Here is a 23,342-nt window from a genome sequence, read left to right on the forward strand (position 1 = left end):
TTCAAGAACAGTTTGTTTCAATGAGTTTGGTTAATTCTCATGTTCTCCAGCTTGGCTCTTTTATACGTCTATTCCACCTACAGCTTCGCCTTGTGAACTCCTCCAGAAAGTAATGGAAAGGTTTCTCTTTGGGTCTGTTGATGAGTTTATGGATGCAGTATCTCCATTCATCACAACGCCTGCTATGAATGCAATGGAAATCAGTTTGAAGAAGTGTATGCAGGCTTCCGTCACAGACAAACAGGCCCTTGCATTCCTGATGGTGAGCTCTCCCTCCCCACCTGCAAAACATTACATGAGATTCAAAACGCAAGAATATCAAGCGAAGGAACTTTGTGCTGCTCCTTAAGCTGACCCCTTTAAGCTCGGTTTGAGAAGGAAACGATGGTGCCATGCATACTGCAGGGGAAGAGTGCATGTGCAGCATAGTGGACAGGCACTTGAAGCGCCTCGACTGACCTCTGAGGGCACAGACCTCCTGTGCTGCCCTTTCTTTGCCTGGCAGTTATTTGCTGTGTTTGCCCAGGAAACCCGAATGCTCACCACCCTTAAAGTTCAGCCCCCTCAGCTTCAGTGGATGTTTAAAAAGGGCATTTCGTATTACCGATCTTTTCCTAACCACTGTTTGGTTGGCTTTCTTTTTCATTCTAGACTCAGCTATCTGGCAAGTGCTAAAGACAACGCGAATGTGGGCATGTGCTATCGTTGAGGAGCCAGCGAGAAGCCGAAGACCATAGAATGAATGATAGAATCACTGAACGCCCTGGGCTGAAAAGGCCCTCCAAGACCATGTAGTTTGAACCCCCGGCTGATACCTGCCTGTCCCAACAACTACCAAGCACTTTCTTCTCTCCCACCCCGCAGTCACTACTCCTTATAAAGAACCTCCTCTCAATTCACGTTTCAATAAACCCAATGCGATTCAGCCGTCCGTTGCTCTTTCAGCGTTTGCTTTCAGAAGCGATCTAGCCAGACCCCCGTCGTGGCAGGGGAGTCGGACTAGGCGACCTTTAAAAGTCCTTTCCGACGCTACAGCCCGCACACCGCGCATCACCCCACCCCGCGGCTGCTGAGGGGCGGTACCGGCCGGTGCTCGCGCTCCGCCTCCCCCGGCGCAGCGCCGGTCACGTGGTGCCAGGGTGGCTGCCCCCGGCCGGGCCGGCCAGCAGCGAGCCGCGCCGATGGAGGCGGGAGCCGCCGCCGAGACGGAGCCGCTGCTGCCCCCGCGGAGCTGGCGGGCGGCGAGGGGCGGTGAGTGCGTGGCGGAGGGCGGTGTGCCGCCCCGTGCTGCCCCGGCTCAGCGCGGATTGCTTCCGCCGTCCCGGGGGCTTCCTAGAGCGCCGGTGTCGCGCGTCCGGCTTGGGTCGACCTCTGCGTCCCTCCGTGAGGAGAAGCGCGGCGGTGCAGCTGCCGCTGGCTGCTGTTGGCTCTGAGCCGCGCAGCGAGTCATTCTTTCTTTCTAACTTTGCAGCCGCCGGAGCCGCTGAGGACCTCCACATCAACCAGGCCGTGGTGTTTATCGAAGACGCGATACAAGTAAGTCCGACCCGGCGGCGGCGCGTCCCTTCGCTGGCTGTGTGACACGCGTGCTGTCAGCTGGCGCTGCGCGCCCTGCGGTCACCTCAGAGCCCCGCATCCCTGCGGCGCATCGGTTCCAGGGCGCTTCTGCCCAGAAGAAATGTGGTTCTTTTTCCAATGAAATCGTGTTGAAATAGTGCCTTCTCTTCCCGTTTGCCCAGTAGGTGCTGACTGTGCTGCTTTGTGGGTGGATGTGCCCTTTTGTTTTTAAGCAAGCATCTGGGCTAACGCTGTGATTCGCCTCCAAACGTGGTTACAGAGCTTCAGAGCTGGCAAACTTTGAGGCTGGTTTCAGTGGAGAAGCTGGGACTCTTTGCTTGATGCGTGGAAGTCTCCGTTCCCTTTGTGTAGAGGTGTAGGTCAGAGCTGCTTATTCTCACAGCTGTGTGCATCACACGGCTTTTTGGAGGGACAGGGCAGAAGGTGCATGAATGGCAGCAGTGCTGGAGAGGTGAACCAAGTGCGTGGGGCTCTTTGGCAAGCAGATAGGACCATAAGTTGTGAGTTACTACAGCTGCTGTTACATGTAATGAGGGCAGTGCTGCCGCACTGGCTATCCAATAAGGGAGTGATCTTTTGGTTGAGAAGGCCTCAGTAGAATCTTTCCCATTGCGCCCACGTAGGCTGTAGTCAAGGTACACTCATTGGTGAGTGCTAGTTTAATAATAACTCATGCAGTAATTTCTTTATCTTATTGTGAAACTAGGTTTGTCTCAAGCCTTGGGCCTTGTTGGTGAGGGCATGCTTTATTTTTGTAACCTCACTTTTGTCAGTGATGCAGAACACTTGTAATGGCTCAATGATCCTTTTCTTTTTTTGCTTTCTCCCTGCAGTATCGATCCATAAATCACCGTGTGGACTCCAAATCCCTATGGCTGTATCGCTGGTATTATTCAAGAATTTGCCAGTGGTGAGAACCTGTTATTCTTTTTATATATATATTGCTCTTTGGAACAGCCATAGGACTACTGCACGGCAGATTATTGGTATGATGTCCAGCAGCGTGTGTTAGTTTTCCAAATATCAATTTCTAACCTTATTAAATACTGTCAGGATTGTTTGTCGTTGCTAATTTCAAAACCACCCCACCTAGGGCTATATGAATGTCAGCAGTTGCTATTGTAATGTGTAGTTGTAATGTGTATTGTAATGTGTAGCATTACTGCAGTTCATGCAAAGCATGCTATTCAGGTGCTGTGTTACAAGTGCTTTCATTTCTACCCGAGCAGGATTTTGAGCTTGACCATTACCATAATCCTGGCTTTGGCTTTCGTTGAAACCCCATCTTCACTGACTGTCACATCAGATGTGCGATACCGCCTTCCTGCGTGGGATCCTCTGTGCGGCCTGACCGAAAGCATTGAGCTGCTGTGCTTCCTGGTCTTCATGATTGATGTGTCTGTGAAGGTGAGCAGCGCTTCCACCTGGCTCTGAACGGATGGCTTTGGCTTGGCTGCTTGTTTGAGGCTGTAGAAGTTGGGCTTTGTCATAAACAGAGCTGTTCTTTGGATCCTTGTTTCTGAATGACTTCGCTAAATGAACTTCTTGCCAGGCATGGCCCACATGCACCTCTCAGTTCCATTGATGTCAGTTAAAGACTTGCAGAAAAATTCTGTGATGGGTGCACTTTTGGATTTCAGGGAGCTCTAGAAATAGAAACTAGAAATACCCGAAAAGCAATTGGTGCTGACTTCACTGGGGTGGTGGAATTTGTTTTAAGTTGTTGTGCTTCTTTTTTTTTCTTCCTCCCCCAGAGTTACTTAATTGGATGGGAAGAATTTTGGAAAAATAAATGGCTGATGGCTTACATCGTGACGCTAATTATTTCCCTTACTGATTGGGTTGTGTCGCTGAGCTTTTTCTGCACAGAGGTAAGAAGTGCTTGCTGCAGAAACTGTGCAACGTGTGTGGGCATTGAGGCAAGGAGGAGAAGCCGCAGAGGGATGCACAGGGGGGCCTGTGTGATGCCTTGGAGAACTCAGGGGAGGGGTGAGATGGGTCACGATGGATCAAATTTATTGTTGCTTGCCTGCAGTCATCATTAAGAAAATACTAATATGCTCAAAAATAGTGAGAGGTGAACAGCTTAATTGCTTTAGGGTGTGTTAAGGAACATCGGAACAATTGCCCCTAAGCCTTGTCAGAGGCAGAAATTGCTGCGTAATAAGCAGACTGTAATATGTTAAAAAAAAAAAAAGCTGAAAGCTGAAGCCAAACCCTAATTTCAGGATGTGTGTCTATTTTTAATGGAAACAGCTTGTTATTGATTCACTTCTTGAAATGGATCTCAGCAAAAAATGCTGAAACGCTATCATGACGTGCTTGTCGTGTTCAGCCAGCAGGGAGGTTAGACCTCTTTAAAAATACAAGCTGAAATTCCAATAGCCTCATCAGACCATTAATTATGAACAGCTTTTCTTTTAAAAGGAGGTCTAGAAAACTTCCTTCAGGCCTTGTTTTTGACTTTGGTGGGACAAATTTAGTTTCTGAGAACAGCCTTCTGTGCTGCACTGATTTTTTTTTTTTTTTTTTTTGGTTAAGTTTGTGTATATATTTAGATCTGTTTTGACAAGCACACACTTAAGATTAGGACCACAGGTACTCTGTGGGAACTCAGCATCTGATCCACTGTTTTGTTTTGCAGACTGTAAGAGTAAGAAGAATTCTTCGTCCTTTCTTTCTCCTTCAGAATTCTTCGATGATGAAGAAAACATTAAAAAGTATCAACAGCACATTGCCTGAAATGGCAAGGTAGGTAACAGCACAGAAAACATCCCTTTGTAGCAGGTCTGTAGCTACCCTTTGCATCCTGGAGTGTGATGCCTCAGTAGCTTGCTTGAAATGGTCACTGAGATCAGGTAGAGGTGGATGGGAAGCTGCAGTAACTCTGTGGCTCCTGTATGCTGTAAAGTTTCTCAGGAATGCATGTGATGTGACAAGGAAGATTTTTTTCTGATGCTGATCGAGTGGTTTTCTTTTTTTGCCCCCTTTTCTAATTCTGTTGAGTACAGCCCTTTTGTAAGGGCAGAGCTGAGTCATCAGCTGGGCAAAGGGCTACGCCATGTTACCGTAACATTGCCTCTCAGGGCAGTATGGGTAGGGCACAAAGGTGCCCCTCTCCCACGAGTACCACAGAGCCAGGTACTTTGTGTACTTTTTAGGATGCTTTACTTCAGGCTTTTCATTTCTAAATGGATTTAGAAAAGCAGATGCTAGAATCTCCTCGGCCTTAAAGCTGCCTAAGCTCATGCTAAGGAGTTGTGAAGAAGTGTGATTCTTAGGAATCAAAGCTTAGATGGTGTTCTGTTAGCTCTGTATAGTCACGTTTAAAATAGTAGTTAAAAATATCCTTGGCTATTTGTGTGTCTTTAGCAAAGGACATTAAGGATGACGTTGATATTAATGCATGTGATGTGTTCTTTCCAATAGTGTTGTTCTACTACTCGCTGTTCATCTGTCTCTCTTTACCATGTTTGCCATGCTGCTGTTTGCTCGAACAAAGGTAACCAGCTGTATGGATGTGTAGATCTCAGTGCTTTTCTGCTTACTCCTGTAGCTGCATGTCTGGTTTTCTAATCAAACTGGTGAAACTTGTTTCCCTGGGAGAGACCCACTGGGATGAGTTTAAAGTCTATTTAGAGAGATGTAAGTTGCACATAATCTATTTTTTATGGCCCCACACCTTCGTGGTGCCGATGCTTTTCTCACAAGTGAGAAGTTTAAAGTCTGCTAATACAGCAACTCCTTACAGTTCTCCAGTCGATCCTTTGCATTAGTTTTTCTGCTTTTGTTGGAACCACCTGTGCTGTTCTGTGTCCATAGCTCTTAATCCTGGTGCTTTTTGTTTCTATTATCTCACATTTCTTTTTTTTTCCCTTTCCTTATCTAGCTTTTTGTTAAGTTTACTGCAGTGTTAAGCTATCTGCAGTACTGGTATCCCTGGCCTTACCTTGGTAGGTTTTTGCCTGCATTTCTCTGATGTTTTGGCTTCTGATTTTTGTGGCTTCTTTTTTATTTTTGTTTTGTTTCTCTTCTCACTTCCCAAAAGCTGTTTTGAAATGTGGTTACAATCACTTTTGTGTTCAAGTGCTTTTGGGGTGTCCTTTCTCCTAAGCTTCCTGTATCTTTTTGTATCCTTCTTCGTACTGCACTCCTTTCCTTTTTTAAGGCCTTCCACAGCCTTGTTTGTGTGATCACTAAGACTTGTTGTGTACTTTTTGCAGTAATCTTAGTTCTTTCCTTAATCTTTACTGAGCCTTCATTCCTCCTGCAATTTGTGCTTGAGCTTCTGCTCTTTCTTACAGTCAGCAAATTCCTTGAATTCCTGTTACAGAATTTCTGGAATTAGAAGTAGGGCTCTATTTTTCCCTTTTCTTAGTTGAATCCAGTATCTCTGTATTATATTTGCGTGTCATGTAATTTCAGTTGCAGTCTTTCCCAGCAGATGGAAATACATTTTATATACCTGCACCAGACACTTCAAAACACACTTAAGTAAAAAAATAACAAATTAGAGAGCTATTTTGTTCTTCCTTTTTAGATTCTCTGACCTGATACCCATACAAACTAATTGTAGCTAACCAGGCAATGTGCTCAAAGGATGTGTTAGTAATAAAATTCTTGCCTCTGGATCTGCACACTGCCTTGCATATATGCCCTAAAGGTGCAGTGTTCCATTCTTCTCAGCAGATTTAATGGCTGTTTATTCTGTACTGCGTGATTCATGTTCGTATTGTTTGCACTCTGCATCTTTTGTAGCTGTCTCTACTTGAGCTTGGGGAAAAACCATGTGGGTACAGCACTGTGTAGCTAGAATTAAAAAGTAAGCGGCTCCAATTTGCTGCTTAATTTTTAAGTGAATTCGGATTGAATACGGGAGCAGTCTGTGATATGTTTTGTTTAGGCCATGTTTAGAGCTCTTCTAGCTCTGGTACCCTTGATGTCTCTCGTTTTGGCTTATGCTATCAATCAGGGGCAGCTTTAGATCCCCATGCTGTTTGCTCATGTCTTTATGGTCCCTCCTGGGTTTGAAGTGATGGATGCAACTTATTTGGAGCCTCCTGTCTCTCTCAGCTTGCTGTTTTCCCTTATGTTTTTTATTGACTGCTAATAAGTGGTTGCTCTGCATTCCTGCAGGACCGCCACGTTGTCCTAGTTTTTCTGCTTGTCTTGTGTTTTCTTCCATGTGGCAGATCTAATTGTGTGCATAAGGAATGGATTATTGACTAAAACTATCTATGTATCACTTTCTTGGAAGACGGTCTTAGTGATTCTAAGTGCTTCTCTGATAACAGTGAGCTTTTTTCACTAGGATGGCCAACAGGATAAGGAATGGGTGGGTTACTTTCGGAATTTGCCAGATTCCCTGACATCACTGCTGGTCCTGCTGACTACGGCAAATAACCCTGATGGTGAGCAGTCCGTTTCAGAGATAACTCTTGTCTCTATTAATCAGTGCATGGTGAAATGTCCTCAGACTGCTGTAACTGTTCTTGCAGCTGAAAGCTCTTAAGAAGGTTCTGCAGAGATTATTTGTGCATGAAATTACTTAGGAGTTTTGTATTTCCTTGCTGTAATTTTATATATGCAGCTCTGAAGTGGAGCTGTGTGAGAGCTTTTACCAATTGCCCAAAATTGACTGGGGTCTCTTTTTTTTTTCCCTCTCTTAAGTATGAAATTAACATAACTTTTTCGTTAAATTTGTTGCAGTAATGATTCCTGCTTATTCTAAGAACCGAGCATATTCCATCTTCTTCATACTCTTCACTGTATTAGGTAAGTCACCACTCGTCTTCATTGACTTAAATGAAGTGTAGCTTTGACGTTCATGCATGCCAGCTGAAAAGGAGTTTATTTTTCTCATTTTCATCACAGAGTTTTCCTTCTTGGCTTTTAAAAAAAATTGCTATTTCTTTACCACGTGCTGCCTTGCAAGATAAGTTTCACGAAAGGCGTTTATTAAATGGTTCAGGTTTTTTCTAAGTTATCATTAGAGAACAGATACGACTGCATATACAATGTTAAACTATATTTTAGGAAGAAAAATTCAAGAAAACATTCTTCTGAATTTTTACATGTGATTTGCAATCTACACTGAAACTTCTTTTCAGTGCATCTGTGATGCACTGACATTTTTTCCCCCTTAGAATCATAGAATGGCCTGGGTTGAAAAGGACCACAATGATCATCTGGTTTCAACCCCCCTGCTATGTGCAGGGTTGCCAACCACCAGACCAGGCTGCCCAGAGCCACATCCAGCCTGGCCTTGAATGCCTCCAGGGATGGGGCATCCACAGCCTCCTTGGGCAGCCTGTTCCACTGCGTCACCACCCTCTGTGTGGAAAAACTTCCTCCTAATATCCAACCTAAACCTCCCCTGTCTCAGTTTAAAACCATTCCCCCTTGTCCTGTCACTATCCACCCTCATAAACAGCCATTCCCCCTCCTGTTTATATGTTCCCTTCAAGTACTGGAAGGCCACCATGAGGTCTCCCTGGAGCCTTCTCCTCTCCAAGCTGAACAAGCCCAGTTCGCTCAACCTTTCCTTAGGAGGGAAAGTTTTGTTAAGTTTGTGAATCTTATTTTTTCCTCTTCGAAAACTAATAGCTACTTCTTGTTTGGAACGTGATTGAAATGTCTCTTGATTACTATCAAAGCTAATTTTTTTCTTAGCTGGTGAGAAGGAAGTTTGAGTACTGTGCTGTGTACTGTACAATGTAAAAATGTTTAGATTTAAATAGTTGTTGGCCTAGAATCAGAGAAACGTGATGCATCTTTGAGAAACAAGCATCTATCCCAAACATTCTGGTCTCTTTTCTTCAATAGGTAACTTATTTCTGATGAACCTACTCACAGCAATAATCTACAACCAGTTTCGTGGGTACCTTCTGGTGAGTAAAACTTTGTCTGTGTTCTATCATGACCTTACAGCTGTGAAATCCTGAGTGTTTATGGATTTTTAACTGTGTATTGAAGTATGCCAATCCAGATTGCAAATACAGTTTCAAGATAGGAAAGGTTCATAAAACTGATGTATGTATTTTTACCCATGTGTGCTGTTGCAGCTTGATGCCTTTTGGATGAGAATCACATTTATGTATGCTTTAGATATGCAACTGTAACTAGCATATGAGAAAAACAAAAGGGTGAACAACAATGAAACTGTGAACAAGGACTGCTGTGCTTTTTAAATAGCTGTTGTTGCACATCCCAGCATTTCATTTCTCAGAGTAGCACAGTATGAGAAGCCTTCACTAAAAACAGCTTTCTGACCGTGGTGCCTATAAGAGAAGTAAAAGCTGACAAAGTAAATGTAGTTGACACATTGTGGAAGGAACTTGAAAGCTGTGGTGATGATGAAACTGGGCACTAAAGGTTCTTTCTCCTTCATTAACAAGCTGTGTAGAGTGTTCTGTTGTATTAGGTACACCAGTTGTTTAGTCCCCAGATGGGAATGCAGTCTGGATTTCCTTAGTAGGAAAAGGGTGTAAGTTCTTTTGGTTTCTGAACAAGATAGAGTAGTTAAGCAGTATGGGAGGAATGCAGGGAGCTGAGGCAAGAGTATTCTAAAAAGAAGGGACAACATAAGTAAGATGAAAGTTCATCTTTGCTACTTCCATTAATTGGCTGGATAAGGAAGGAGCTGTGCTACACAAACGCAGTAGTGTCTGACAGCTGAACTGCTGGGCTGTAGGTTAAGGCTGTGTTTTCTGGGTGTTTTTGCTTTGTGTACCCAGTATGGTGATGGCTTCTCTGCTTAGAATGAACAGTATTTTCCTATTGTGTAAGCAAACCATGTTTACTTCAAGTCCGGAGCCTTGTCTCCTTGGTTCCTTCCTTCCCTTGTACAGAGCTCTTGTAAGGAGTGAGAGCTAGAAAGTCTCTTCTCCAATCATGAGACTGGGAGAGTGCCAGAGGGTCAGTGTTATCTGAGCTAGATTTTCCTGTTGGTCTGCAAGTCCTCCTGGTAGGAATGGACTTTGCTGATTTCAGCCTTTGATCCTTTAACAAATCCCCTTAAACTGTGGGAGTGTCTGTCTGGTATCTTAACAGGCACATCTAGTGGCTGATGATGGGGATTTTGGCAGGAAGGGAAAGAAAACAATATTTTGACTTCTTGGAAACAAATTTAGTTAAACAGACAAGGCCTTCTCTGAAGCTTGCAGTTGGCTTCGCCTGAGGACTCGGTGAATAGTCTACAGATCTCATTTGTGTCATCTGTTTCATTTATCATATCATTTATCCTTGTTCATCACAGCGGAATTGGGTTAGGTGATCTTTGCAGATCCCTTCCAACTCAAATGATCTCATGATCTGGTTGAATTTCCATAGACTAATGTTAAGCACACTGCCTCCTATTATTTTCTTAACGTGTGGTGTCTGTCTTGTGCAGAAATCAGTTCAGTCCTCCCTCTTCAGAAGACGGCTGGGAATCCGGGCTGCATTTGAAGTGCTTTCTTCCCTCAAAGAGACTCCTGCTAATTCAGAACAGTGAGTGGTAGATATTGAGGCAGGAGTGCACCAACAGAAAGGACCAAATCTTCAGTACTCTTTTTGGTGTATGCAGGGAACTGATAGGGTCGTGGCTTGAGCTGGTGAAGAGGTGTGGCTGGCCCAGGGGGCACAGGCAAATTGCTGGCATCTGTGCTCTCTTCTCAACCAGAAGGGGAGGGCCCAGGGTGGAGCCACTCTGGGCTCATGCAAGGGCCAGCTGCTGAGGGGAGAGCATCTCTTGGGCCTTGGCTGCTTCCTGAGAAAGGGCTGCTGTGTAGCCAGAGATCCCCTTCACCAGTTGGATGAGTTCCATTCTTCTTTGTACGTAACTATTGGCCTACCTTTGAATACTTTATGTCATACCACCAAGAACCTGTCAGAAGCAAGTTTGCTTCTTCAGAAATAGAGCACTAATAGGAATTGAAGGTCTTTCCTTGAAAAACAACAGTTTTGCTTATTTTTTTTAATTCTATTCTTCAAGTGGGTTTTTATAGCAAGTTGTTTGGGACTTTTATAGAATATTTCCTTTTCATTGCGTTTATAATTTTATTTGCTTTAAAAGAAGAAAACAAAACCAGAACCATTGATTGTCTTGATGGCTAGTTATCTCTTTCAGGACCCATCCTCTAAGCTCATCTTCTTTTGGATAGGTCATGTGTTAGTGCTGGAGCCGTGCTTCAAGTGCTGCAGAAAGTTGAAATGGATTCTCGCTGCAAGCAAGCAATCATGATGGTAAGAGCTGGATGTTCTTAATCCTTGGAGGCTGTCAAACCCTCTTGATGGGACAGCTGTGGAAACTGCTTTTTTTTTTTTAAACACAGAACTGATTTAGGAGCAGTAGCCTTCAGCTCAGCTGCTTGTGTCCTGCTTTCTTTAAGTATGTGAGCTGAGCCCAGATCAGTGTCTGCTTATGTGCTGGTCTTTGCTTAGTGACAGCTTTTGTTCCAGTGATTCCAACCTAAGACTGCCACTCCTGTGGTTGGTTTTAAGAGGAAGGCATTCAATGATTAGGTGGTGTAGGTGAAAACTTTGTTTTGCAGAGCCAAAATTCTGATTTGCTTTCGTTTATCTCTGAAAATGAAATCTCTCACTGTGGTCTGGAGCTGCTATCTACAGCTTGGTGTATCTTTACCTTTTGAAAATGGGGGGGGTGCATGTAACCATATTGCTTCCTCTATGTTCTGATACTTGTGTCAGGCTACAGGGAGAGTTGTTTTGCTTATCTAAAGCCTTAATGTTGCTGTTTGCACCACAGTTTTCAGATAGAGCAATTAGCTCAACAGGAGATGCAGGATGCAAAAGTTACAGGTATGGTATCAGTAAAACTGTTCCAAAAATATTATTGCTTTTTAAGAACCAAATTCTGGCAGGTTTTGGAGATAGATGTTATGAACTAATGCCAAGAGAAGAGGACAATGTAGAGCTGATGATAACAGTGTGCCAGCAGTTGGCTGGCTCCTGTGTGAAGGTATACATGTTGCCTTCTGTTGTTGTCTGGGATAGGGGCTGTGTAAACAGTTGCCTGAAAATAGCACTCTGCTCTGTGTTTATGTCAGGCTGCATTGTTAGCTAGGCACACAAATGCAGTCTGAGAGTGGTGGTACTTCCTGAAGGTGCACCTAATGCAGATGTTGATCTGGCTTTCTCTTTCATGTGAAGTCACTCAAAATATGCTCCTGTGATCAGCTGTCAGCTGCCCAGTTCCAGAGGCTCTTTGAAGAGCTAGACAAGGATGCCATTAAGCAAGTACGTATGTACCTGATCATTATTACAGAGTGCCATAAGTTAGCATGGTTTTGAACAATTCTGTATTTGCATAGAACTAAGATCTTTCCCTCTCTTTGAGGGAGACGAATGTTGGGAGAGCTGGAGGAATATATGCAATTAATAGCCTGCTGGTTAATTTACCTGCTTGAGGCATTGGGGAGGTTGGATTTTTTTCCCTTTATTATCTTGTATTGTGCCATGATCACCAACACTTTTGCTATTCAGAGATGATCTCTTGCTGATGATAGCTAGAGCTGGAAAGCACTTTCCTATTTAAATGTAGTTAAAATGTGCACGTGGCTTGAAAAGTTTCGCTTTGAAAAGGTATGTTTCTTAAATCTGAAACAGGGCTGTTTTTCCCTGCATTGTTATTAAAATACTTGTGTTGCCTCTGAGCATACCTGTGTTCTTTTCAGCATCCTCCCAGTCCAGAGTACCGGTCCCATTTTATGCGGAAAATGCAGTTTGCCTTTGGCCATCCCTACTTTGGCTACTTGGGAAATGTTGTTGCCCTTGCAAACATTGTTTCTATCTGTGTAAGTAAGAAAGAAAAAAAATTCTTGTTGCAAAATTCAGCAGTAAAGCAGTGGATTCATGGAAGATCTGTTGTTATTTAAGGTGGTCTTGGTGTTGGATGCAGATAAGCAGCCTTCTGAAAGAGATGACTTCTTCTTAGGGGTAAGATGCAACAGTATTTCTATGGATATTGCTGTCCCCTCAACCCATTTTATTCTAATCTTTATTATCATTTGTGGGGGCTGAAGACTATCAACTGCTTCTTCATCATATACTACCTGATGGAAATGTTGTTGAAAATCTTGGCAATGGGCTTGAAAAGATACTTATCGTACCCAAGCAATAGGTTTGATGGACTTCTCACTACAATTTTGCTGGTAAGTTTGTTTTGTTGTTAACTTCTGTATTCCTGGATTTGTTGTCTAGGATGATATTGAGCTGCAAGATCTAGCAGGACGTCAGTAGGATTACTCCTAGTGGAACACTGATGTGCTGAGTGGAACAGCTTGAGCCAGTGTCATGTCTTTATGTGGAATGAATGCTTTGGGATGATACTTTGAATGTCCCTTTCCTGGAGATAGGCTTTTTGAAATTGCTGGAGAAATTGAGCTCTCTTTCAGGCAGCCTTTTTAATGTTATTTGGAAGCATTCTGCCCACGAGGATGTCTGTAATGTAGTTAAGCATCACTTACTGAATAAAAAAGTGGCAGGATATTAATTCTGTTTGGTAAAACCCTGAAACCTAACTTACACCATGTAATTCACTCAGTATCTTTTTATGCATCACCTGAAGACTAATTTGGATGAATTGTCGAATATAATAGCAACAACAGAGCTATAAGTAGAGTCATGTTAGTGGCTTAAAGCTGTTGAAAATGTTTTCTGTTGAGAAAGGTAAGTAATATTTAAACCTCAAGATTACCAAGTTTAAAAAGATTTTTACCCTTTTCCTCTCCCTCTGTCTGAAGGTTTTGGAGATTGCAACTTTTGCTGAATATGGATTTCCTCATCCTGGTTGGTAAGTAATATCCTTGAACCATCATGCTGTCTTGGACGTCTGGGTTGGGTCAGGGGAATATACACACACATTCATGCACACTTGTGTTGTTCTGCTGTAATTGTCAGCCCAGTGTGTAACTTACCAAACCTAGTAGACGTTCTCCCTGTTGTAGTCACTAAACTTCATGTTGTAAAATTTAGTAGAGAAACTGCCATGGAACTGTTTTATCTGTACTGGAATAGCAAGCACAGGTCTCTTGACTTGGTCCAAACAGTTGTTGGATAATTATCCTAATCTTTTTTCATCATTAAAACCATGAAAGTTGTTTCTGCTTTTAAAATACACGTACAGCCATACCAGAAGAGAATAGCAAAGAACTTTTGGAGGACTTTGTAAATCTTACTTTCAAGGGTGATTCTTGAATGTAGGCAGCTGTTTGCACTCTAACAGTATCTTGAAGCAGCAGTTATTTTGTCCCTCACTGCAAACAGATTACGGCCTACAAGAGTCCAGATGGCACTAACATCATGTTCTGTGATACATCCTTTAATCACAATTGCAGTTGTTTGATCTGTAGGTGTAACATCTTAAAGACAAGACTGAGATACTTACTATTATTCTAGAATGTGTTCTATGTGGTTCTGTCTTACATGATTTTTAAGGCTAGACTTGAATGTTTGTGATGCAAATTGTGATCTAGCATCTGTTACCAAGGAGTTTTGTCACTGCTATCTTTCCTTCCCCCACCACCTGCCCACACTTGCAGCAAGGAGCACCCAGCATGCCTGTGTAAAAGTCAGCTAACACTCGAGCTGAGATTCGAAGCATATGGATATTGCCTATGGAATATATACATAAGAAAGAATGTTGACTGGGCAGTCTGTCAGCTTTGTGCTTTCTTTGAAGGCTAACTTCATCCAGGGCTCAATAACTTCACTAGTGTCTTTCTGTGGTGGACTGTTTCTCTGATGTGTTCTTTCTTTCCTAGGAGACCAGAGTTTGTGGGCCTGCTATCCCTGTGGGATATGGTGCGACTGGCGAACATGTTAATTGTGTTCAGGTTCCTGCGGATCATTCCTAATATGAAGGTTGTTTACTTATTCCTCCACGCTTCTGATACCTTTGATCAAGTTACAAACTTTGTGAAAGCCTGTCCCAGTACTGTGCCCTAGCTTTCCCTTCTGTCTCACCTGAATGGGAGTGTAATTCCTCAATCTGCACTCTAACTGTCCAGACAATTGCACAACACCTCACAAACTCTCTTTAGCTGGTTTTCTCCATTGAGGTGGTAGGGAAGTCCTGTTGGTATTGCTGTAGGTGATGCTGACATAAAATGGGTAGAGAAATGCATCCAGAAATTCTTGCACAGCTTGTGTTGGGCTTTGGCCTCAACTAGTGACTTGACATGAAGTCCTTGAGGAACTTTGTACTCAGGAGCTGATAGGCTCTTGTTAGATGCTGCTGGACATTTTGATTCTGCAGAGGCATATCTGGGAGGAGTTCCTCTCTTCACTTTCCAGTTATGGGTAGTTACACCAGAGAACCCATAATCTGAAATCACTTTGACTGTTATCATCCTGCACTTAGATTTGCTTGAAAGCTACACCTGAATTCCCATCAGGAGTGGGACTTGTGTTTTAGTTTAATAAAGCATAAATATCTACCTGATGTGATCAGAGGTCATGACGTGGGTGGGAATTGTAGACTAGAAATGCTTCCACATCAATTTCTCTGGAGCTGTGGGACACTTAAGTTGTTTTCCCCATATTCTGGTCTCATACCTAGCCTTTTAGGTCGCTGTGTCTGAGCATACCTAAAATTTAGCTTGATATCTGCTTATGAAAAGGAGTATGACTCTGTTCATAAACCACGCAGTTATCCCTGTATGAAAGATTGTCTGCATTCAGACATATCTCAGTTTTCCTTCTAGTAAAAACAATTTCATGCAGGTTGGAAGCATGACAAATGTGATATGTATAAAATTCTGCTTTGTTTCAGTTCATGTCTTTGGTTGTTACTACATTGCTGGACCTGGTAAAAAACTTGAGAGCCTTTGCAGGAATCCTGGTGGTAAGTCATGATGCTAAAGTGTCAAGCACGTTCTCTTTATTATGCTGATATCTGTAAGAAAGGCAGTGAGGAAGTAAACCAGGGACTTTGGATGGCAGTTTCTGTGACTCATAACATTTCACCAAAATCAGGCTGTTCTTCGGAGTTGTAATGAGCTGCTGTTTTGTTCTGGACTACACAAAGTGTGCCTCCATTTCAGCTACCAGTGTCTCTTAGGAGCACCTTTAAAAGGTTATTTAAGACTTCCCTGAAGTACGTGTCTCAGGTTGAGTATTTCAGTTTTGCAAAAATCACCTGTTTTCTAAAAATTTTCTAGAAGCAGCCTGGTTTTCCTTACCCTGACCTGCTCATCTTACAATTAGATAGCATAACAACTTTAAAATCATTTTGAGTTGTGAAGATCTTGAGATACTGTGTGTTTGGACATGGGGATTTCTGTAAGTCCATGCTGTCATGCTCAAGGAGCGTTTGATGTGTGTAATGTGTGATTAAAGGATGTGTCACAGCACATGATGTTCATGGCTGCATTTCCTAACTCTTGTGTTCCTGGATTTGCAGATGTGTCTTCCTGGCAGAGCAAGTGAGTTTGTAGGGTATTATTTTTAGAATATTTTAGTTTTACTTTTTCAAGACTCTTATATTTGAGGTAATGGTTGAAGACCAAGGATTTGCTGTGTGTTAGGTTTTGTCTAAGAAGTTTTTTTTTCTGTATATCAAAATAAAAATGGGCTTGTCACTCAGTTTATCCAAGAACGTATGCTATTGTCGTTGCTAATCTCGGTTCTTAGCTTCAGTTGTGTCCTGGAGAGGTTTATGTTGCGATTTGAAATAATGTTGTCTTGTGCCAAGATAAAATGGTAACAACTTTGTTCTGCTATGCAAGTCATATATACTGTTGGGAGCTATGCATAAGACTGAGAAATGCTTCAGGAGTGTGCCAACTGAGATGTTAGCTTTTATAGGTTTTTTAATAGGTTTTTTTTTTCAGTATCTAAAGGAAGCTTACAAACAAGAAGGGAATTTGACTCTTTACAGGGGTAGATAACGGCAGGACAAGGGGAACTGGTTTTACGTTGAAGGAGGGAAGATTTAGGTTGGAGTCAGGGGGAACTTCTTTACCAAGAGAGTGGTGACGCACTGTCACAGGCTGCCCAGAGAGGCTGTGGATTCCCCGTCCCTGGGGGTGTTCAAGGCCAGGTTGGATGGGGCCCTGGGCAGCCTGGTCTAGTATTAGTTATGGAGGTTGGTGGCCCTGCTGCAGTGGGGGTGTTGGAGCTTCATGATCCTTGAGGTCCCTTCCAACCCAAGCCATTCCGTGTTTCTGTGATAGGTGGAAGTACATTTCAATAGCCAAGTTGCCAAGTGTCAGAGTCCTGGGGAGTAGCAGTCTTTGGGTGAGCTCTACTGTGCTTTACTGCAGGATCCCAAAGTTGTGCTGCTACTGCTATGGCTGTACATGGGCTGTAGTGTTCTGCTGGAAGCTCCTTTAATTCCTGACAGACATAACTACAATGGCAGGAGTTTGTGTTTATAGGCTCAAATTCCTCTTTAGCAGTTATGCCATAGTGTTTCAGTCTGGTGTCCCTACTCATGCATGTTAAGACGTAATGCTTATGAAGTGGTTCTTATCCACTGTGAAATGTCCTTCATGCCAGGAGTAGGAACTGTAGTTTTTTCACTAATCATGAGGCAATTCTGCCATAGTGTTTGCCACTTCCATTAATTTAACTTGCTTTTACTTGAGGCAATTAGGAGCTGCCACTGAGCTTCTGTCACATTGACACCTGACTCCGTTATCAGCTGATGCTAAAAGTCTTAACCAATTTTATCCTGGAGCTTGTGCTGGTAAAGCAATACAGCTCATTAGCTAATTTCTCAGACAGTACACATGCTTAGATAAAATATCAAGGAATAAAGTCAACTTTATTGCAAGGCCATATGCCCCATCTTCTGGTAGGCTGTGGAGTGGCAGCTTCAACTTAAGTCCAGCAATGTCTAAAGAAGAGCAGTGCAGTCTTCCTGCTCTTTGTAGACTTTTCCACTTTGTTTTCTACCAATGCACAGGGATGTTTACAGACTGAGGTGTCTTCAGTCACTTGTCTTGTCTCAAGCTGTTGTAAAACAAAGGGCTCCTTACATATGTTTAACTGAAAGTTAAATGGAATTTTAAAAAGTAAGAGCAACAGTTTTATATATATATATATAAAAAGTATAGGTATTAAGAAGCATTTTAATTTTGGAAGTTCCAGGCATTGTTCTTGACTATTGTCCTTTACCTGGGATACTAAAGTGAATTCCTTATTAATTGCATTGTTTTCTTATTTAGTGACAGAAATTTTCAAAACTAATGCCTGTATGTATTCCTTCCAGGTGGTTTTCTATGCATTTGCTATAACTGGCATAATGCTGTTTAAAGGTGCTGTGGTTCCTATGGGAAATGTCAGGTAATATCACTATTCAAAGTAGTACTCAGTAGTTTTCAAATGCATCTGCAGTGCTGTGACTCTGAGTTGTTTTTTCTTCTTGTGTTTGAAGCTGCCTTTGCATTAATCACACAGATTTTTTTCATCTGTTACTCTGTCAGTTTTTTCTTGCTGTATTGGAATTGCCAGAAAGCTCATCTGTAGCTCAAAATTCTAACCTGCTGTAGCTTTAATACTTTAATGATTTCCTCTGTTTTCTGCCAAGTGAGGTACTTAACTATCTACAAGCTACTCACAGAAATCTTGTTTTTAAGGTATAGTATGAGACAGCTATGCTCATATCATGCTATCATTCTCTTACAGTGTTGTTAACACAACGTATAACAATGGCACATTGCAGTGTGGGACCTATGAGCAGCTGGAATATTGGCCAAACAACTTTGATGACTTTGCTGTGAGTCACTGTTAGCTCTCCTTCCCTCTCTGCCTGATGCTGTCCCTCATTTTCCGAGGCTTTTAAGTATGTGTTGCATTCGCTGAACTTCTCTTTTCCTCATTCTCTTCAGGCAGCATTAGTGACCCTCTGGGATGTGATGGTAGTGAACAACTGGCAAGTCTTTCTGGAAGCATTTTCAAGATACACAAGTCCGTAAGTAGCAGTAATAATACCGATACAGTGCTGTACAAATTTGGCTTGTAAAGTAAATGAACAAGAATTGCACAGATAGCACAGTTCCTACAGTCTTATGAAGAGAGGTGCTTCTTACTTGTCTTTTGGGTAATTCCAGGTTTTTGGGGAAAAGCTTAGTGTTGCTTGGGTGGTCTTTAACTATGTAACTCAATGGCTGGCCTAGTGCTTGGTGCTGCAAAAGCTATGGTCATGTTTAGAAGGTATTCAAGCGGTTTGATAGTTATCTTATTCCAAAAAAGCATGAATGGGTTATAAACAGGTTTGCGACATACATTTGCTGGGTGGTTCTCACTATGGAGTCAATCGTGCAGAAGAGATGTAAGAGAATCACAGTAACTTATTGTTGCTGTTGCTTTTGTATTTACTCTGTGGGTAAATAACTTTTGGTAGGCTTAGAACCTTGGGCATATCTTTCATTTGCATTGCACTTGAGTTATATAGCAGGATAGCCTCTGAGTTGGCCTGCTGCAAGTGATTAGAGATTAAGATCTGAAGTGCAAGTGATTAGAGATTAAGAGCACTTAAGGGGTAGCCTTGTAGGTATTTTGCTGTGTTTTTGCACTTGTTCCATTTGCTGCCACTGTTGGCCATTCAAAGAATACCATCCCAGATAGATCTTTCTGTGATCCATAATATCCTTTCCTAGTCTCTTTTTTTTGGTCCTTTCATGGTTTATTTAGGTATGTTAAGTTGGGGAACAAGATCTGTTTGACTAACCGAATGAAAAGTCAAGATTATCATTGTTAGATCCAGATCTTCTTTTACAATAGGAAAGTAGTAGTATAATCTTTGAAGGGAAAATGTGATTTCATGACTGTCTTTGGTCACTTTCAGGCTGAGTTTATTTGCTGCCTACTTTATCATAGACCCACAGACTCATTTATTTCCTTTAATCTGATCTGCAGGTGGGCAAAGATCTATTTTGTAGCCTGGTGGTTGATCTCCTCTGTCATATGGGTTAATCTCTTCGTAGCTTTACTTCTAGAGGTAAGAAGTAGTATTGTTTGATGTTAAGTCCTGATAAAAGGTTATGATCTGTATGGGAAATGAAAAGAGCCCAGAAAGCCTTCTGGGAAATGCAGTTTGGTTTTGGGTGTGTACTTGATCCTTTTCCCCAGATGTTCAGGAAGCATTTTCTTTTTCCCAGACAATTGTGCATTTCTTTGTTTTGCAACTTTGTCACAGGTCTGATTGCATTTTGTTGGATGTGAATGTTTGTCTGTTACAGCTTATTTGCTATGAAGATGTGTTATGGTGCCAGTTTTTTCCCATTGCTTTTGTCTTCCAGAACTTTATTCACAAGTGGGACCGTCGCTGTCATCGGGAGTCTCTCTCAGATATCGAATACCAGAGGACAGTTGAACTCATGTTCAGGTGAATTAAATTGGGCTTGGTGACTGATTTAGATTATTCTGTTTCTCTCTTAGTGCTTGTTGCAAGAGGGTACAAGACTTCTCTTAATTTCCTTCCTAAGAAGTAAACTGTGTCATCTTTTACCTTGGTGAATCTCAGTACGTGCTTTAATTGGGCTTGTTTTAAGCTGACTCGTGAGCCTAACCTTTATATGCTTTCTGCCAAGATTGTGATGGGAGAAGAGGTATTGGAAGTAGGGGGATCTGTGCTGAGAGGGAGAAGAAAATGGAAGATGAGGAAACTGATGCACGTTCTTGGCTTATTATGAAATTGTGGGTGGTGAGTTGATACTTGATGATCATGAACACGTAGAACTTCTGGTGCGCATTGGATATTCAATAGTAGCGTTGGGAGCATGTTCTCATTTGGGAGTTTTTTCAGGAAAACAAACTTACTGACCTTCAGTTGTATTGTACTGTGCGCAGGAAATTGTTTCCCTGCTCCTTATGGGAAAACAGCTGCTGGTTTCCATGACACATCTGTAAAGGATGGATCACTGGCAAGTAGATGCATCTTTAGGGAGCATCAGCTTAGTGTAATTTTAATTCCACTTTTTAAGAATGAAACGAGCACGTGTTCTTGCTAGGCAGGCATTGAGATGTAACAACTGCTGAGAAGTTCCCTTTGTTGTCCCTAACAACTCATGCTTTCTCTTTGTAGAGATGTTTTGGAAGAACCGACAGAGGAAGAGCTGATGGAAAAGCTGCAGCAGCATCCACACCTGCACTTATGTAGGTGACTGGGGGGAAGGATGGACTTATTTAGACCTCTGTTTTTTTGAGGTTGTCAGCTGGAAGAAACTGAATGGATTTTCTGTGAGGTGCTGTTGGGAGAGGCTTGCGAGGCAATATGTAAGGCTTTGCTTGGCAATTCTCTGCCAAAAGAGTGTTTTTAATAGTTCATATTTGAATCCTTGCTATTCTGACTTGATTTTAAGTTGCAATTTTAGAGGAGCATTGCAGCTATTATTTTTATAAACCGTTGGTATCAGAAAGTTTTATTTTCTTTTTTTCTTTTTTAAGAAGGGAAAGCCTGTTAAAAGGACAGTGCACTTTAAAACATGAACTTTGTAACCACTAAGCCTGCTGCTTTGAAAAAGCACAAGAAAACGGAGCTGCCTTTCCTAGTAGGGGAGTGTGGAGAGGGCTGCGCCTCAGCCCTCAGTTGGTGAACGGATTAGGCTGGGCCAGAGGAAAATCCTTCTTCTTTTTGTAGGGAGACTGAAACACTATTGTCACTGAAACATGACACCAGCCTGTCTTACTAAATTTACAGGAGTTAATCACTTTAGAACACAATTAATTTCAACTGTGGTTGAACTTAAATCACATGGAGCACCTACTTCACACCTCTTTCATTTGATCTAGGCTTTGTGTTGGTTGCACCAGGCTGGTTGCTTTGAGAGCAATAATGAGTGTGAATGGAAAAATTACATGTATGATTTTCAGTGCGATAAGACTGAGCTCTCCTTTAGGGTAAATATTCTCATGTTGCTTTTTAGTGAGCTCTTCCTTTAACTTTACCTTCCAAATCCTGTCTTACACTGTGTCATGTTTCATAAAAACGTGGAGGGGAATGAACTTTGGCCAGATCATGATCACTGTGAGCCCCCATTTTAAAGGGGGAGGAAAAAAGGCTGGATGGGATAATCAAAGTGCATAGCAGTTCAGATATTCTTCTGTGTTGCTGTGTCTTTGTGGCCACATGCTGTGTACCCGAGTAATTTTTCCTGTGTAAATACCTTGGTCAATGTATCTAAAGTTGAGAATTAACAGTAAGTTATGTTTACGTGCTTCTCCTTAACCCTTTGTATATCTCTAAAAATGGTGCTTATGTTTGATTCTGTGTCACGTAACTGGTAAATCACTGTCACAAACAGACTCAACCCCCACTTAAATTTTTATATGTGAAAATGAAACTATACTTTGAGGCACTGAATGTTCATTGAGTCACATGTCACTAAAATAGACAGTGATTCTCTGCTCTGGCAAAGGCCTGAAGAAGGCAAATGGCTGTAGAACACCTGTAAACTTGGGAGTTATCTGATATGTTTTAGATAACAAAACATTACAGAAAGTGCCAAGTAGTTGTCCTACTTACTTTTTCCTCTTCTTGTTTTGTCATTAGTTTTTCTTTTCTAGTTTCCTCTCCCTAATAGAGGAAAGAATCTGGGACAATGGTGCAACAAGCTCAGAAGTGCATTTCTGCATTATTGCACTACTTAAAAGTTATTTGGTGGTTCTTGTCTGTTTCTTTATCACTGATTTTCCTTGTGCTTTAGACAAAGGGCATGCCTTGTAGTTTGCACATGCATATGACAAATCTCAGCTGAGCTCTATGCCACGCAGCAATCTTTCTTCTGTAATTCTGCATCTTAAGCCATGCTGTTGTCTTGTATTCACTCTTGTCTCTGTTCCTGAATAATCCAATGAGTAACTTGATTGCACAGGTTTCGGGGGCATTACCATACTTATTTTCTATCATGAATTTGGAGCACAGATTATAGTGTTTTATAGTAGATAAAAGGCACCAGCACGCTTCTGTATTTGGTTTTGGTTTTGTCAGCATTACTTCTGCTTCTTCGAGCTCGATTTAATCACAGACACCAATTTATTGGCACTGTTAATGGAGTTATACTCCACTGACCTTTTTACTCAATCAGTTTTTTCATTTTGGACTTTTCTGAATACTTGGAGAAGCCACTTTCCCTGGCCAGAAAGTTGGTGGCCATTTCCTATCAGCCTGCAAGCTTCAATTCTCTGTTTTGTTTTGTTTGTTTTTAAGATTTTTCTTTGTCCATTACATTCTACTACAATCTACCAAAGCAACATGAATTGGTGTGGAATTATCATCACCAGTGCCTCAGCAATGCAGTCCTCCCATCTACACAAGGGTGAAGAAGGCTTTCTGAAGGGAATAGTCTTAGTCTTGTTCATGTTTCACAGTTGTGTAATGGATGGGAAGTTTAATTACAAGTTAATGTAAAATTGTGGTATCTAATGGCAGTTGTACTGGAAGATGCAAATGGCCACAGATCTTGCACAATGACTGTATAAATCATGACAATTAATGTAACTGGGTAAAATTTGAGGTTTGTATTATTAAAAAGGTTTATTCTTAAAATATGAAAGTAATTGAGTGTTAAAGTGATTCCTGTGGTTTGTTTTCTTTCACGTCCCATAGCTATGAAATTCTCTGTTTCTAGAGACATGTTAGCATCATCTGTAGGTACTTATGCTGAATGTTTAAGGTGAATCTTTAAGGTGAGTCAGAATGTTGGGCAGCATGATTTCCATTTTCATTTTAATCTTTGATACGTCTGCAAACTGGATTTTCTTTCCTGGTTCTCCCTGAGGGGGTCAGTGCAGTGTGTGTTCTCACAGCACTTCGT

The 23,342-nt window shown here is 42.0% G+C and overlaps 1 protein-coding gene across 1 annotated transcript; it reads left to right on the top strand.

The window, feature by feature from the left end:
- Positions 1 to 1,145: 1,145 nt before the first annotated feature.
- Positions 1,146 to 23,097, top strand: TPCN2 (two pore segment channel 2). Its single transcript, XM_004941528.5, has 25 exons — positions 1,146 to 1,251; positions 1,472 to 1,536; positions 2,412 to 2,488; positions 2,808 to 2,985; positions 3,333 to 3,449; positions 4,223 to 4,329; positions 5,008 to 5,080; positions 6,890 to 6,989; positions 7,288 to 7,353; positions 8,404 to 8,468; positions 9,971 to 10,068; positions 10,722 to 10,803; positions 11,731 to 11,817; positions 12,255 to 12,374; positions 12,457 to 12,516; positions 12,603 to 12,731; positions 13,323 to 13,372; positions 14,343 to 14,442; positions 15,353 to 15,424; positions 17,795 to 17,868; positions 18,211 to 18,301; positions 18,414 to 18,496; positions 19,444 to 19,525; positions 19,827 to 19,912; positions 20,612 to 23,097. The coding sequence occupies exons 1-25, from the start codon at positions 1,182 to 1,184 to the stop codon at positions 20,688 to 20,690; spliced, it is 2,211 nt and encodes a 736-aa protein (XP_004941585.2). The 5' UTR covers positions 1,146 to 1,181; the 3' UTR covers positions 20,691 to 23,097.
- The last annotated feature ends 245 nt before the right edge of the window (positions 23,098 to 23,342 follow it).

Source organism: Gallus gallus, chromosome 5, assembly GCF_016699485.2.
Source record: "Gallus gallus isolate bGalGal1 chromosome 5, bGalGal1.mat.broiler.GRCg7b, whole genome shotgun sequence".
Taxonomy (NCBI): domain Eukaryota; kingdom Metazoa; phylum Chordata; class Aves; order Galliformes; family Phasianidae; genus Gallus; species Gallus gallus.